This window comes from Hyaena hyaena, unplaced genomic scaffold (genome assembly GCF_003009895.1).
Source record: "Hyaena hyaena isolate Hyena2069 unplaced genomic scaffold, ASM300989v1 scaffold_299, whole genome shotgun sequence".
NCBI classification, from domain to species: domain Eukaryota; kingdom Metazoa; phylum Chordata; class Mammalia; order Carnivora; family Hyaenidae; genus Hyaena; species Hyaena hyaena.
In genome coordinates, this window is record NW_024080930.1 from 594848 (window position 1) to 609467 (window position 14620).

Below are 14620 nucleotides of genomic sequence, written 5' to 3' on the forward strand. Positions count from 1 at the left end.
GTATATCTAGGGCAATATGAGAGACATTTTTTTTTTTATTTCTAGGATAGAGAGAGACAGCGTGAACAGGGGAGGGTCAGAGAGAGAGGGAGACACAGACTCTGAAACAGGCTCCAGGCTCTAAGCTGGCAGTCAGCACAGAGCCCGACGCGGGGCTCGAACCCACGAACCGCGAGATCATGACCTAAGCGAAAGTCGGACGCTTAACCGACTAAGCCACCCAGGCGCCCCATGAGAGACATTTTTCTGTCTCCTCTGTTTCCTCATCTGTCAAATGGAAATAATAACAAAATCTAGTCATGAGACTGGATGACAGGATATGCTTAACAGTCTCCCCGGGTGCAGCATCATGTTAAGTGTGGAATAAGTGTTAGGGACTGTTCCATTTCTCAGTAGAAAAGTCACATCCTGTCCTTAGTATATCTGATTGGTTTAGGGAATGATCAGATTAACTTTTCAGGTACCAGGCAAGGATTTTACATCTGAGAGGGCTCACTGTCACAAATGAGCAAAAACTATTTAGCAGCAAGTCAACATTCTGGGCTCCAGTTCTATGAAGCTGACACGCCATGCATGCGTGGCATTATCTTCTCAGAAATCAGTCTCTATAAACAGCTCAGAATGGCTGGAACTGCCACTTGCCTTATTTCTGAATAAATCATTAACACTTTGTGACAGTTTAACCCTGTGGTCTCTAAAATACATAAAATGTCCTCTCATTGCCTATCAGATATTCAAAAGATTTTATCCTTCTAAATGAATAGCAGCATTTAATGAATCCCTTAAAAGCAAACGATCTACTTTGTTAACCAGAATTTCTTAGTTTCCAATCACTGCTCTAAATATTTTTTTAATTTAAATCCAAGTTAGTTAACATATAGGGTAGTAATGGATTCAGGTGTAGAGTTTAGTGAGTCATCACTTACATATAACACTCAGTGCTCATCCCAACAAGTGCCCTCCTTAATACCCATCACCCATTTAGCCCACCGCCCCACCTCCCCTCCAGCTTGTTCTCCATATTTAAGAGTCTCTTATGGTTTGCCTCCCTCTCTGTTTTTATCTTATTTTCCTTCTTTTCCCCTATGCTCATCTGTTTTATTTCTTAAATTCCACATATGAATGAAATCGTATATTTATCTTTCTCTGACTGACTTATTTCACTTAGCATTATGCTCCATCCATATTGTTGCAAATGGCAAGATTTCATTCATTCTTTTTCATCACTGAATAATATAAATATATCTCACATATTCTTTATTTGTTCATCAATCAATGGACAGTTGGTCTCTTTCCATAATTTGGCTATTGCCAATAGTGCTGCTAAACATTGGAGTGCATTGTATCCCTTCAAATCAGCATTTTTATATCCTTTGGATAAATACCTAGTAGTGTAATTGCTGGGTCATAAGGTAGCTCTACTTCTAATTTTTTGAGGAATCTCCATACTGTTGTCCACAGTGGCTGTACCAATTTATATCCACACCAACAATTAGCTGCTCTATTTAAATGCCTCTTAAAGACTCTACCAAAAAAACCACCTTTTTGTTTTGACACATTTATAGATAAAATTTATTAGGATAAATGACTGAATTTTGCACTTTCTATAAGATTGATGGGTTTTTAGTCTTTCTAAAGGACACATAAAAAGCTTTTTACTAGTTGCTAAACTAAAATTCTTCCTACGGGAATGAAAATTAATTGTCAGTCTAAAAACATCAGTTGTCTTTTAAGGTGGTCTGGACGGAATATAGCATCTTTTAAGGAAGATAGCTGAGTACATTTTATAGTAAGTGAAAACTCGGTAACTTCACTGAAACACAGCAGCTTTGAGAAATCTAAATAAGTTTCATTGTCTTGTTTGTTAAAATAGCACATTAAAAAATATTTTGAAGAGCGGCAGGATGCTTCTGACAGCTGAGTAGGAGGCTCCTGGCCACAGAGCATGATGCTGAGCTGGTAGTTCTCTAACTAATCTGTTTAGTATGAAAAAAAAAAGGGGGGGGTGGGGGAAGAAACTCAGTTGAAGAGAAAAAAACCACTCATAACAAAAAATCTGTTCAACACATATGAAAATATTTGATTTATTTTTCCTTCCATACCTAACTGCTGGAGTGAAGCAAATAATCTCTAGAAGATAGAGAGAGAAATCCTGTTTTACAAAGAGGAAAAAAAAAAAAGATGAGACCCTTTGGTTCCATCGCTACTTCTTCCTATCTCCTCGATATTTCAAGACAGTCACAAAAGTTCAAATGGAAATGCAGATTATAACTGAAATGGTATGCTAGTCTTATATTTGATTCAGAATCTAGCTTTAAATTTTTACAACTAAGACGGTTTTTTCCAGATATATTTCCTTACATACAAAAACTGTAAAGCAAATATAAACTATTGAGATTGTACCAAAATGAAAAGCTTTTGCACAATGAAGGAAATAATCAATAAAACAAAAAGGCAGCCTACTGAATGGGAAAGGATATTTGAAAATGATATATATAAGGGGTTAATATTCAAAGTATAGAAAGAACTTACACAATTCAACATCAAAAAACCCCACCAATAACTCAATTAAAAAATGGGCAGAAGACTTGAAGAGACATTTTTCCAAAGACATACAGAAGGCCAACAGGCAAATGAAAAAATGTTCAATATCACTCATCATCAGGGAGCTGCAAATCAAAATCACAATGAGATATCACCTTACACTGGTCAGAATGGCTAGACTCAAAAAGACAAGAAAAGGTATTGGTATTGGTGAGAATGTGGAGATGGTGGACATTGGTGTGCACTGTTGGTAGGAATGTAAGTGGGCTCAGCCACTGTGGAAAACAGTATGGAGGTTCCTCAAAAAATTAAAAACAAAAATACCATACAATGCAGGAATTCCACTGTTGAGTATTTACCCAAAGAAAACACAAACAGTAATACGAAACTAGATATGCACCCCTATGTTTATTGCAGCATTATTTACAACAGCCATCACAGAAGCAATTTAACTGTTCATTGACAGATGAATGGATAAAGAAAATGTGATATATATATGGAATGTGATTTACATATAATGGAATATTACTCAGCCACAAAAAAGAGCAGAATCTTTTCATTTGCAACAACATGGATGGGCCTAGAAAATTTTATGTTACGTGAAGTAAGTCTAACAGCGAAAAACAAATACTATATAATTTCATCTATGTGTGGAATCTAAAAAACAGAACAAATGAATAAAGAAACAAAAACAGAAATAGAATCATAAAGAGGAACTGGTGGTTGCCAGAAGGGAGGGGAGTTGGGGGGAATGAGTGAAATATGTAAAGGAGATTAAGAGGTATAGGCTTCTACCTATAAACTAAATAAGTCACAGAGATGAGAAGTATAACACAGGGAAAATAGTCAATAACACTGTAATAATTTTGCGTGGTGACAGACCATAATACATTTACCCGGGTGCACAATGCTTAATGTGCAGAATTTTTGAATCATTACGTTGTACACCTGACACTAATATAGCATTGTCAACTATATTTATATATAAAAAAAAAACCTTTACAAAATAAACAAGGAATAACTGCCAAATTTCATCAAGGTAATTAATATATTAAAATTCCTACCAGCCACTTGTTTTAACATCTGGTCACTTCTCGCTGAGCTGTCATCATAATGTTCAAACAGTGAAAAAGCAGCAGGCATTTTCTCTAAAGAAGCAGTGTTCTCCATTGCAGAAAGCAACCTACCAGAGGAGGAAAACAATTCTACGTAAGTCAAGAAATTACTGACATGCAAAATGAAAATAATTGTTTAAAATGAAGTCTGTGGTGGTGGTGGTGGTTCTTTGAGGCATTGTATCTAAAATGGAGTTAAACTGTTTCAAAGTCTAGAAAATATATGTCTAAAATCTATTTATTCTTGGGATTCTTTGGTTGTAACAGGTTAAGATTAGAAATTGCATGCCTATATTCCCAAATCCAGATAGAGTCTATCAAGTTATACAGTCTCAATTTTGCACCTATAAGGTTAGTCCTAAAAATTACTATTTTCTAATGATTATGTTTTCCTTATTTCCTGAAGGATATGAAGGTTGACAGCCCTTCTGGAAATTCACATACTCTTTGATGCTCTTGTTCTCAACCCTCACTATTATGCTTCTAGTTATTTAGTTTTTCAAAAACTATGTTCACCTACTATGTGCTAGGCAGTGTTCTGGTACTGGGGATACAGCAGTCAAGGAGGATAAAGTCTGTACATTAAAAAAAGTGTTTTTTAATGTTTACTATTTTGAGAGAGAGACACAGCACAAGTGGGGGAGGGACAGAGAGAGAGACACACACACAGAATCCGGAACAGGATCTAGGCTCTGAGCAGTCAGCACATAGACTAACATGGGGCTGGAATTCACCAGCCAACCATGAGATCAAGACCTGACCTGAAGTCGGATGCTCAATCAACTGAGCCACTCAGCTGCCCCTATTAATTCTTTTATTATTTTTTTTAATGTTTTCTTTCTTTCTGAGAGAGAGAGAGAGAGACAGCGTGAGCAGGGGAGGGTCAGAGAGAGAGGGAGACACAGAATCCGAAGGAGGCTCCACGCTCTGAGCTAGCTGTCAGCACAGAGCCCGACTCGGGGCTCAAACCCACAAACCATGAGATCATGACCTGAGCCGAAGTCAGACGCTTAACCGACTGAGCCACCCAGGTGCCTCATCCCCTATAAATTCTTAAAAGAGTAAACAAACCACCGTTTATGAGTCAACAGCTTTTATATACTTAAGACCCTCTTAGGAGGGATGCTAAGCATTTGGTTTTTTATTTTTTTTAATTTTCAACGTTTACTTATTTTTAAAAGAGAGAGAGACACACACACAGAGTATGAGCAGGGGAGGGTCAGAGAGAGACGGAGACACAGAATCCAAAGCAGACTCCAGGCTCTGAACTGTCAGCACAGAGCCTGACGTGGGGTTCAAACCCACAAACTGTGAGATCATGATCTGAGCTGAAGTTGGCCGCTTAGCCAACCGAGCCACCCAGGCGCCCCAACTCTTAGCATGTGTATCCAGGTACAACCTGGGTTTAAAAAAAAAAAAAAAAATGAAACAAACAAAAATAAAACAGGCTGATTCCGAAGAGAGGAAAAGAGGAAGGAGAGACTGCAAAGGCCAGTCCACTTTAGAATAAGAGGCCCTAAATTTGGTTCGGTGTTCTCCTCTGTACATCCCGCTCACAGAGGACTAGAAGTATAATCCAGCAATTAAGCCAGATTCGAGGAACTCCATTGGCTTCATTATTGTGAACTTTGGTTTGGGTAGCACAGATCCACCTCTGAGACTTTGCACTTGCTATTGGAACTTTCTTCTCCTAAATATTATATGGCTCCTTCCTCACTAGATCTCTGTTCAAATGTCAGCTCCTCAGAGAGGCCAGCCCTGAGTACACTACTCACACAGCACAACCTATCCCTAATATCCTTTATTCTTTGAATTTTACCTCCTCAAACTTATCACAACCTATTTGTTTTTGTCCTTCTATTTCACCAGAATGTAATCTACATGCAGGAAAGGACTTTGTTTTCTTCACCACTATACTCTACTGTGTTACTTGGCACACAGTAGGGATTTGACAAATGAATTTGGATTGAATAGAGGATATTTTCATTTGGGTGAGAATATCAGGATCTCAGGTCTGGTAAAATGCTTTAATCAGTGTGAGGTGAAAAGATTATAAAATATAACTGAAATATTTAAGGAGTGTCCACTATGCTTACTAGTGCTAGGAATAATAAAATAATAAAATACACTATCATCCGATTTTAGAAGAGATGGTTCCAGGAGGGGCTTCAAAGAGGAGGTGACATTTGTGCCTAGTCTCAAAGAATGAACAGGAGTTTCTGAGGTGGGAAAGGAAGGAGGGTGTTGTGGACAGAAGAACAGCTTGAATAAAGGCAAAGGGCTGTGAAAGATGCCACACATCTCAGGGGACAGATGGGCCCCGGGGGCTACCTTGAGAACCAGGAAACAGAGACAGAGAACGAATGGAAAGGTGGTTTGTGGCTTGATTGTGAAAAGCCTTTCATATTTACCAAGAGTTTCCATTTTATCTCATAAGGCAAAGAGAACCACAGAAGTGTTTTCACAAGGGAAGTTCAGAAGAATATCCCAGCATGAATCTGAGAAAAGATCAGAGCAAATATGCAGACTTGAGGGGTAGTGAAGTGGATTGGGAGCATCCCATAATGCTCTGGGTGAGAGAAGACACCACAAGCCTAAAAGAAGGCTTTGGGGAGGCAGAGGGTGGAGATGACTGTTAATGAACAGTGCTGACTAGCACATACTCCGAGCCTAGTCAAGGCGTGTAATTGACTACTACATGGGAGACTTCCTGCAACACAAAAGTTCTGGTTGTAGATACCACAAATGAAATGTTTGAGTTTTCCCTTACACACTGCCCTGTTCAATTTTAACATTAGTATATGAAAGGGCGAGTGAGCATCTTTTTAAAGGCAGGTCCTACAATGGTTGGGTTTCTCCTTCTTTTTCATTATTGTAACACAAACAAGCAAACCGGAAAGAGAGGGGAAAAAATGTATCTTCTTAACAGACCAGCATTTTCTAAGCAAATGTGTTTTTCAAAATATGCAAATACTGAGTCTAAATATGCTTGACAGCATTCCTTAATTTAAGTTCACTGTTGAGAAAAATAATTTAATATACAAGCACTGCCTTTAGAGATATCTATGAAGGCAGGGAGAAGAAACAACAAGGGTAAAAAAAAACAGCTGGATAATAAGCACTTCTCAAGGTAAAGAACACCAAAATAACACTGAGGCTTTGAGGCAGAAGTTGTCTTGAGGACGTGACAGCTTTCTTTCTGGTGACATAATCAAACTTCACCATTGTATGTGTGTGCATGTGCCCGCGCACCCATATGCATGTCTAAAAAGGACTTTCATTAATTGCTCATGTTTCTTCAACAAATCCCAAATTTTGTTGTCTTTTTTCTTCCAGAAAAATAACAGTTACCCAAGTGTATTCTCCTTTAGGTGGCATGCAGCTGTAGCAAAGATTAATTCATTGTCAATTGGACAATGAAAAAAATTTAATTAAAATGACACACAGATGAACAAGTTCAAGCACAAAACCAAAGAACTGGTATTTAGAATTAAATAGATGCCAATTCACATCAGCAAGTTAACATCCTAACATTTAGAAAAATAAAAATGTACTGTAGCATTTTTGAAGGTAAAAGCATTTTACTATTTTGTATTCACCAAACTTTCGTGGCAATCAGCATGTTCTGTGAGGAGATAAAATATCAATAAGCAAATAATGCATCTACAGTGTCCAGTGTATATGAAATGGCAGTACAATATAAAAACACATATACTTTGTAGACAAAATTCAATAATACTTAGAGAAGTGTATACTTTTTTTAAAATGAAGAAAACTGGAAATAAGATCTGGGTATGAGGGTGTGCCTCAGACTCCTGTGTGAGAACTGGTAACCATGCAGGCCGGTCATTCCACCCTGGCTCCTCCTGTAGTGGATCTGGGGTGGGACTCCAGGGCCTTTCCTTTAACAAACCGCACAGGTAATTTGGGCATGGCATGTTTGTGGAACCACCACGCTGGAGGACAGGCTATTATACACCAGAGGTTCTCAACCCTGTCTGCCCATTACAATCACTTCAGAAGCTTCAAAAATGCCCAGGCCATATCCCAGACCAATTAAAGCAGGATGGCAAGAAGTACGATTCAGGGGTCAGCACTTTTTAAAGCTCCCTGGGTAATTTGATTTATGACAGAGCCATTATAATAAAACCCTTATTGAATAATGCCAATATTTACATACAAGTTCTTTTCTTAAAACATATTAGCAATATTCTGTTGACTAGATTGTTCTTAAAGGTGAACAGGAATCATCTGTGCAGTTTTCATTATCTAAAAAAAATATCAGGTTTCTATGTTTTAATATAACACAAACACAGTGTTTTTATTTTGCTTTATGCTCTTCTGCAACTTGCCACTGAAGTAAACTCAACCAAATTCACGATTTTAAAAAATGTACATCAAAGGAGTAGAAATGATAAGAACATTAGGCTCAACTAGTAGGAAAGTCCTCAGGTCTTGCTCTGGGGCAAAAGGGAAAATGTGTCAGGTCAATATGAGCATTTCATTATCAGATGCTCCAAAAGATAAACACAGATCTAATGGTATGTGTTTTTATAGACATTTTCTAGTTTCTTGTTAAGTGTTTTGCCTTTTAAAATAATGACAAATTTCCCTTAGACTGAGTGTTAACAGCAGTAACAAAGACAAAACACAATCAAAAGAGGAAGATTCATTTAGATTAGCTGAGCAGAGAGAGAAGATAAATGCATGCCTATCATTTGAAAGAACGAGAAAGGAAATGAGAGAACATTCCAATAAGATTATAGAAATCATAAAATTACTCAAAGCAAAAATGAATGATTCTTTCAATGCTCATATTTAACCAGTAAGTCTAAGTATCTACAAAATGTTCTATATGCAATGACAATAAAGATGGTCCAGATTAGGCTGAAAATACAGAATACATCTCAAGGAAGCAGTTAAAAATCTACATTATGATAATTGTTATTTAACTAAAGCACATGCAATATTCTTTCAAAGCTGTCATTTAGCTTTTAAAAGCACTGTGTCTAAAAGTGAAAATTCAGTAGCTCAGTCAAAGTATGTATTGTTTAATTGGCAGCTTATTTTCTAGAAAGCATCAAAATATTAAAAATAAAGCATACAGTCATGCTATTTTCAGTCACCACTACAATGTGCCATGTTTTATATACCTTTCATTGATTTCCTCAAACGACTTATGAGGTAATGAGAGAGAGAGAGAGAGAGAGAGAGAGAGAAACTAATTAACAACAAAACCAACCTAGGGACTTAAGATTATGCATGTTCTAAAGGCATTACTTTTTAGCTTCCCTCAGTCTGTTTCTTTGGGGGGCAACAGCCCCTAGCAGCAAGGAAATGAGTGCTCAGAAGGGGTAGGGGGATCTGGGCAGGGATGGAGGGGGCTTAATTTCCAGTTTTGCTCTACTCTCCATGATAAGCAAGGCCAGCAATGAATTCTTACACTGCTCCTCTCTACTCGTCAACAAATGGCTGAGCTTCCAGAATAGACTTCTTCAAAGCAAGAAAAAGGACTTCTATTTGTTCAGTGTGGGATATATACCTAAAATGTAATCAGTAGTTATCTCTGGGTGATACCTTCTCTGTGCTTTTCTGTATTTTCCAAATTTTCTAAAATGGATATGTATTACTTTCATAACCAGAAAGCAAAGCTTTCTTTTTTTCAATTTGTTCTAGAGAGAAAATATTCTCATCAAACAAAGGTAAGGTTCTTAGGGAACACAAAGAACTTTTTTAATATTACACTTCACAAGAGGTGCCTAATTTTAAAAGATTAAAGCTTTGCCGTAAACATAAAGCAACTGAAGGATTTTCATTCTCCTTTGAGGATGCCATGTCCACCTCACTCAAATTAGTCCTGCCTGGAAGTATCTCCATATCAAAGCTTAACATTATCCCATTTTGCCTTGTTCTATCTCCAGACTTCACTTGAGAGCTGGGAGGACTGGGGAACTTTGAAGGAGAAGTCCAGACTCTTTGTAAGATGGTGCTTTCCTCCAGTATAACATTAGGTGTGGGACTGTCCTCCAGGAAAACACTACTCCTGGTTAATCCTGGTTCCGTGGAGAACCAGAAATTTACTGAATGTTCTAGGGAATTAGGAGAGCAAAGAGCTGCTTCTGTGGTACAATTTGAGAATCACCTAAGGGACTCTCAGGCCACAAGATACTTGCTTGAATTAAGGAATCTGGTCCCCAGGAGGACACTTTAAAAACACTGACGTGTTACCTGAAAGAGGTATCACATTATGTCATCCTTTTGCATGCTGAAAGTGTACTGACATGTTACTCTCAGCCACTTGGTAAGGCTCAGAGGTTCCTAGGATATGTCACTTCAGATTAGGGAGTAGGGATGGAGAGAACAGGCCCAGAGGCCAGCATGAGGATGCCAGGCACTGGGAGATCAGGCTGGAAACCCAAAGGGAAGGCATGGCATGAGTAAGACTTTCAGGCTGTTTTCCTTCCCTCTTAGAAGGTGACCAATCCACGTGACAGAGTGAATGGATGATGCTGTCACCTGACTTTCATGTATCCTTCAGCTGGATTCGGGTGTTAAGACTTTCAGGATTTTCTGGGCCTTTTCGATAGCTATCGGGCACGTCCTAATTATTTTTAAATGTCAGAATTACATAAACCCTATACAGAATGATATAAATGATCTTGGGGAATACTGAAAGTTGAATTCTAAAACCTAGACTTGGATGCGTAGAGCAGATGGAGGGTGTCTAGGCTTGTTTTAATGGGTGCTTACAGTCAGGAAAACGGTCTCGTCAAGCTCCTCTGCTTCTCTCACGATGCTCTCCAGGGTGTCCTTGGCCGTGTCCATGCTCTGCAGAAAGTGGACCATCTGGTCATGTAGGAACTCCATCTTCTTTTTCTTCACTTCCTCAAAACTCTGGGCTTTCTCATCATACTGTGCTAAAACTTTCTTCATCATCTCCTCATTCTGTTCTTCTAACTTTTTCTCATTTTTACTACAGTTTTCCTAAAAAACAAATAAAACAAAAAGAAAACCCACTTCTGAATGAAACAAGAAGTGCATGTCTTTTTTCTTTTCTTTTAGGAGAAACACCAGCCTTTTAAGAATTGAGCTCTGGTGTCTTGATAAGAGAATCTTAGATTATGGGTACAGTCTAAGTTTCTAACCCACCAAGCCTCTTGGCCATAGTTAGCTTTGCAATAAAATTCACTGTGGAAGTATTATCTAGAAGGATTTAGTTAATAAAACAAACAAAAACAGGTATTTGTGAGGAAGGCTTGCCCACCTGCATTCCCACAGGATAAGACTTGAAAATGGCGTCTCAGTGAATGAAGGTCCCTGGTCTTCATTTAGTGCCATTTTCGCCACTCCATGAAAACCCTCGTGTGAAGAAGGGATATTGGACAGGGCGCTACATTCACAAGTGCTCTCCAAGGAGAGGGACAGCTTCCACCACAGTAAGAGAGACTTTATTGTCCATCTGGCAAATCCAGATACCTAGCTGTTCTCACTATGGGGCTAGTTAAAAGTGATCATATAATTTATCATCTAAATGGATACGTTGTGGGGAGTGGGCATTAGAAATAATCAGCAGGTGTTAGCTGATCTACAACTGGAGTTAAGCAGACCCTTCTCAAGCAAACTAGGATGCAGAGTTGCCCTTGTGACAGGGAACCTGTGCACCAGCCTTCTGCAGGAGCCCTCTGCCGTGTCTAATTGACAAGTGGGGGTGTCTGGGCCATTTCTGCATATGGACGCAGCACTGTCCCCCCTTCCTCCACTAAGGAGGGAGCATGGGCCAGCAAGTAGGAGGGTATGAACTCATCACAGATAGTAGTACCATGAGAGACACTCATTGTCCTGGGCATTGGACATCAAGCATTTCTGCAGAGCTAGCAGTGAAAGACAGGATAGTGGAGCAACTAAGAACTCAGATCTGAGTTTAAATTTTGGCTCTCAACTTGCTATCAACTTACTATGACCTTGAATAATATACTTAACTCTAAGTTTCGGTTCTTTACCTAGAAAATGGGAACAAATTAATAACAGCTGCTTCATATGGTTATTGTAAGGATTAAATCGGATAAAACACACAAAGCATTTGCCCTGTCATAGTAAACACCCAATAAATGTGTATATGTTTTTAAGGGCAAGTCGTTTACCCTTGGAAAGGAAGTAGTTTCACTGATTGCACACAGATGGAAGACTTTGAGGACGTTCACTTTTAATGGAACAAAACCAACAACAGTTAACTACGTATGCACACACAAACCCTAAGTCAGATTGTTCTGGCTCAGAATTATTTCCTTATAATGACATGAACAAACCAGGTCAAAGTAAAAGGGATGTGATAACTTACCTCGATGGTATTAAAAAAAGATTCTATCTCACTAACAAAGGCTTCAATCCTCAAGGACTTTTCTTGTAAGTTATCTAGAAATTCTGCTAATTGTACCTGCAGAAAAAAATTTTAGATATGCTTGGTATATGACATTTGAGAAAATAACTTCAACCAGTGAGCTCTAATTTCCTCATAAATTTAGTACATTTGGTAGAGATTTACTATATAACATTCACTAATAAATCAATCTTTAAATTTTCTTTGCTGCTTCATCTAAATTGGCTGTAGATAATTCTGTATGATAAACAATTAGGAAGTTTGTGAGTGAGAGCAATAGAAAGTTTATTTTCTCATACAAGAGGAAGGAGTTCTTGTTAAGTACATGAATTCAAAGCATACTTGTTTCAGTCAACCATGAATTTTAATTCTTTCTTCTTAATAAAGCCTAATAAAGCTTAATAAAAATTTTTTAATTTTATTATTTTTTAAATATAATTTATTGTCAAATTGGTTTTCATACAACACCCAGTGCTCATCCCAACAAGTGCCCTCCTCAATGCCCATTATCCACTTTACCCTCTCTCCCACCCCCATCCACCCTCAGTTTGTTCTCAGTATTTAAGAGTCTCTTATGGTTTGGCTCCCCCCACTCTCTGTAACTTTTCATCCCCCCCTCCCTTCCCCCATGGTCTTCTATTAAGTTTCTCCAGATCTACATATGAGTAAAAACATATGGTATCTGTCTTTCTCTGCCTGATTTATTTCATTTAGCATAATACCCTCCTGATCCACTTGATACAAATGGCCAGACTTCATTAGCCTCAAATTTTTTTAAATTTGAGGGGGGGAGGGGGGAAAAGAGGGCAAGAGGGCCAGAGAGAGAGAGAGAGAGAGAGAGAGAGAGAGGGAGAGAATCTTAAGCAAGCTCCACACTCAGCATGGAGCCTGACTTGGGGCTTATCCTACAACCCTGAGATCATGACCTGAGCCAAAATCAAGAGTTGGATACTTAACTGACTGAGCCACCCAGGTGCCCCTAATGCTTCAATTTTTATATACTGTCTTCTTCAAAGATTGCAGACTTTTTGTTGAACTTGTTCAACAAATCCAAGTAGTCTTCTCACAATTGTGCCAGTGGCCTCAGGTGTACCTGGATCACCTGACCCTGAGAAGGTACTCAGAGTGTCAATGGGCCAGAAGTCTAGCATACCAAATGATGGAAACTGTCTACTAAAGAGACCTAAACATTGTAATAATCCTCAAAGGGTTAAAATACTCAAGGAGTGAAAGCCAACTAGAAAATGTCTGAGTGATAGGGGAGGATGGTAGCTGCCTCAGCTGTAGTTATAAACCCCACTATACTCTATCCTGCTAAATTTAACAAGCAACAACATAAATAAGAGAGTTTCAGTGGCCTGGTTCACCATTCACAAAATGATGGAGAAATTACAAGGATGGAAGCCCCTTCTGGATCTGGCCTCTGCTTCCCTCTACAGCTCTTGCCTCTTTTCCACAAGCCCTCAGGCTCCAATAACACAAGCCCGATCTTTCCTTGAATGTTTCCTCACCCATGTACCTTTTCATTTGGTATCTCCTAACTCTAGAATGCCCTCTGTGCCCTTGATTGCTGGAAAAATCTCTATCTTACTGAAGGCTCAACCAGGCTTCACCTTCCCTAAGTCTCTCAGTCCTACTCTACCATTTGGCTCACTCCCAAAAGGATCCTTTCTCAGAACATTGTGCGCCCACAATCCTGACTGATTTGGGGGAGCCATTAGTCCATATTCCTTTATTTTTGTTGTCATTTCCAATGATTAGACAGTTTCCGACATGGAATTGGAGGTTGTTAAATACTGAGAAAGAAGGAGAGAGTGAATGAAGAAAATAAGTAGCAAAAGATAAGCTACCACAGAGGGATGGCAGGAGAGGAGAAGCAAGGACCTGGATGATCGGTAAAGGCAGAGTCACCAGGTCCTGAATAATCACAAATGGCCTGCTCACGAGATGCTGGAGAATTCTCAAGGTATAACTTTAAATCGATTTCTAATTTTTTAAAGTTGCCAACCAACTCTTAATCTTCAGTTGATTTAACGAAACAAAACAGGTCTCTTTGGCTTTAGTAAACTGGCTTTCCACTTTTTTGGGTCATAGTTTTCCTCTCTGTTTAGAGAACATCGGGGGGGGGGGACTTTAAAATGGTTTTAAAGGAGGAGACATATCTCCTTGCTTTTGAACTTTGTTTTAAATTGACAATATTTAAGGGCACCTGGGTAGCTCAGTCGCTTAAATGTCTGACTCTAGATTCCAGCTCAGGACATAATCTCATGGTTCATGAGTTTAAGCCCCATGTCAGGCTCTGTGATAACAGCATGGAGCCTGCTTAGGATTCTCTGCCTCTCTTCTGCTCGCTCTCACTCTCTCTCTCTCTCTCTCTCCCTCTCAAAAAATAAACTAAAATAAAAATTAAAAAAATAAATTGACAATTTAGACAGAATTATTTTTTAATTTCTGAAACTCATAGAGTTAAGTAAAACATAATTAAGAGAGCTGAAAAAAATTATAGTCTTTCTGCTGACAGTGCCCAGTAGTTGTCAGTTAACGAAACCAAGTGCCATCACAGAAAGGGGCACATTTCACCAGA

The 14620-nt window shown here is 38.7% G+C and overlaps 1 protein-coding gene across 1 annotated transcript in view; it reads right to left on the reverse strand.

Annotated features, from left to right (window-relative positions):
• The window catches only part of CMYA5 (cardiomyopathy associated 5), a 93843-nt gene that overhangs the window by 31387 nt on the left and 47836 nt on the right, over positions 1-14620 (reverse strand). The window contains exons 3-6 of the mRNA XM_039247434.1: positions 11998-12093; positions 10410-10643; positions 8813-8835; positions 3609-3727 (exon numbers count right to left, since the gene is read on the reverse strand). Of these exons, the coding sequence (XP_039103365.1) occupies positions 3609-3727; positions 8813-8835; positions 10410-10643; positions 11998-12093 (472 nt within the window). The remainder of the gene's footprint in view (positions 1-3608; positions 3728-8812; positions 8836-10409; positions 10644-11997; positions 12094-14620) is intronic.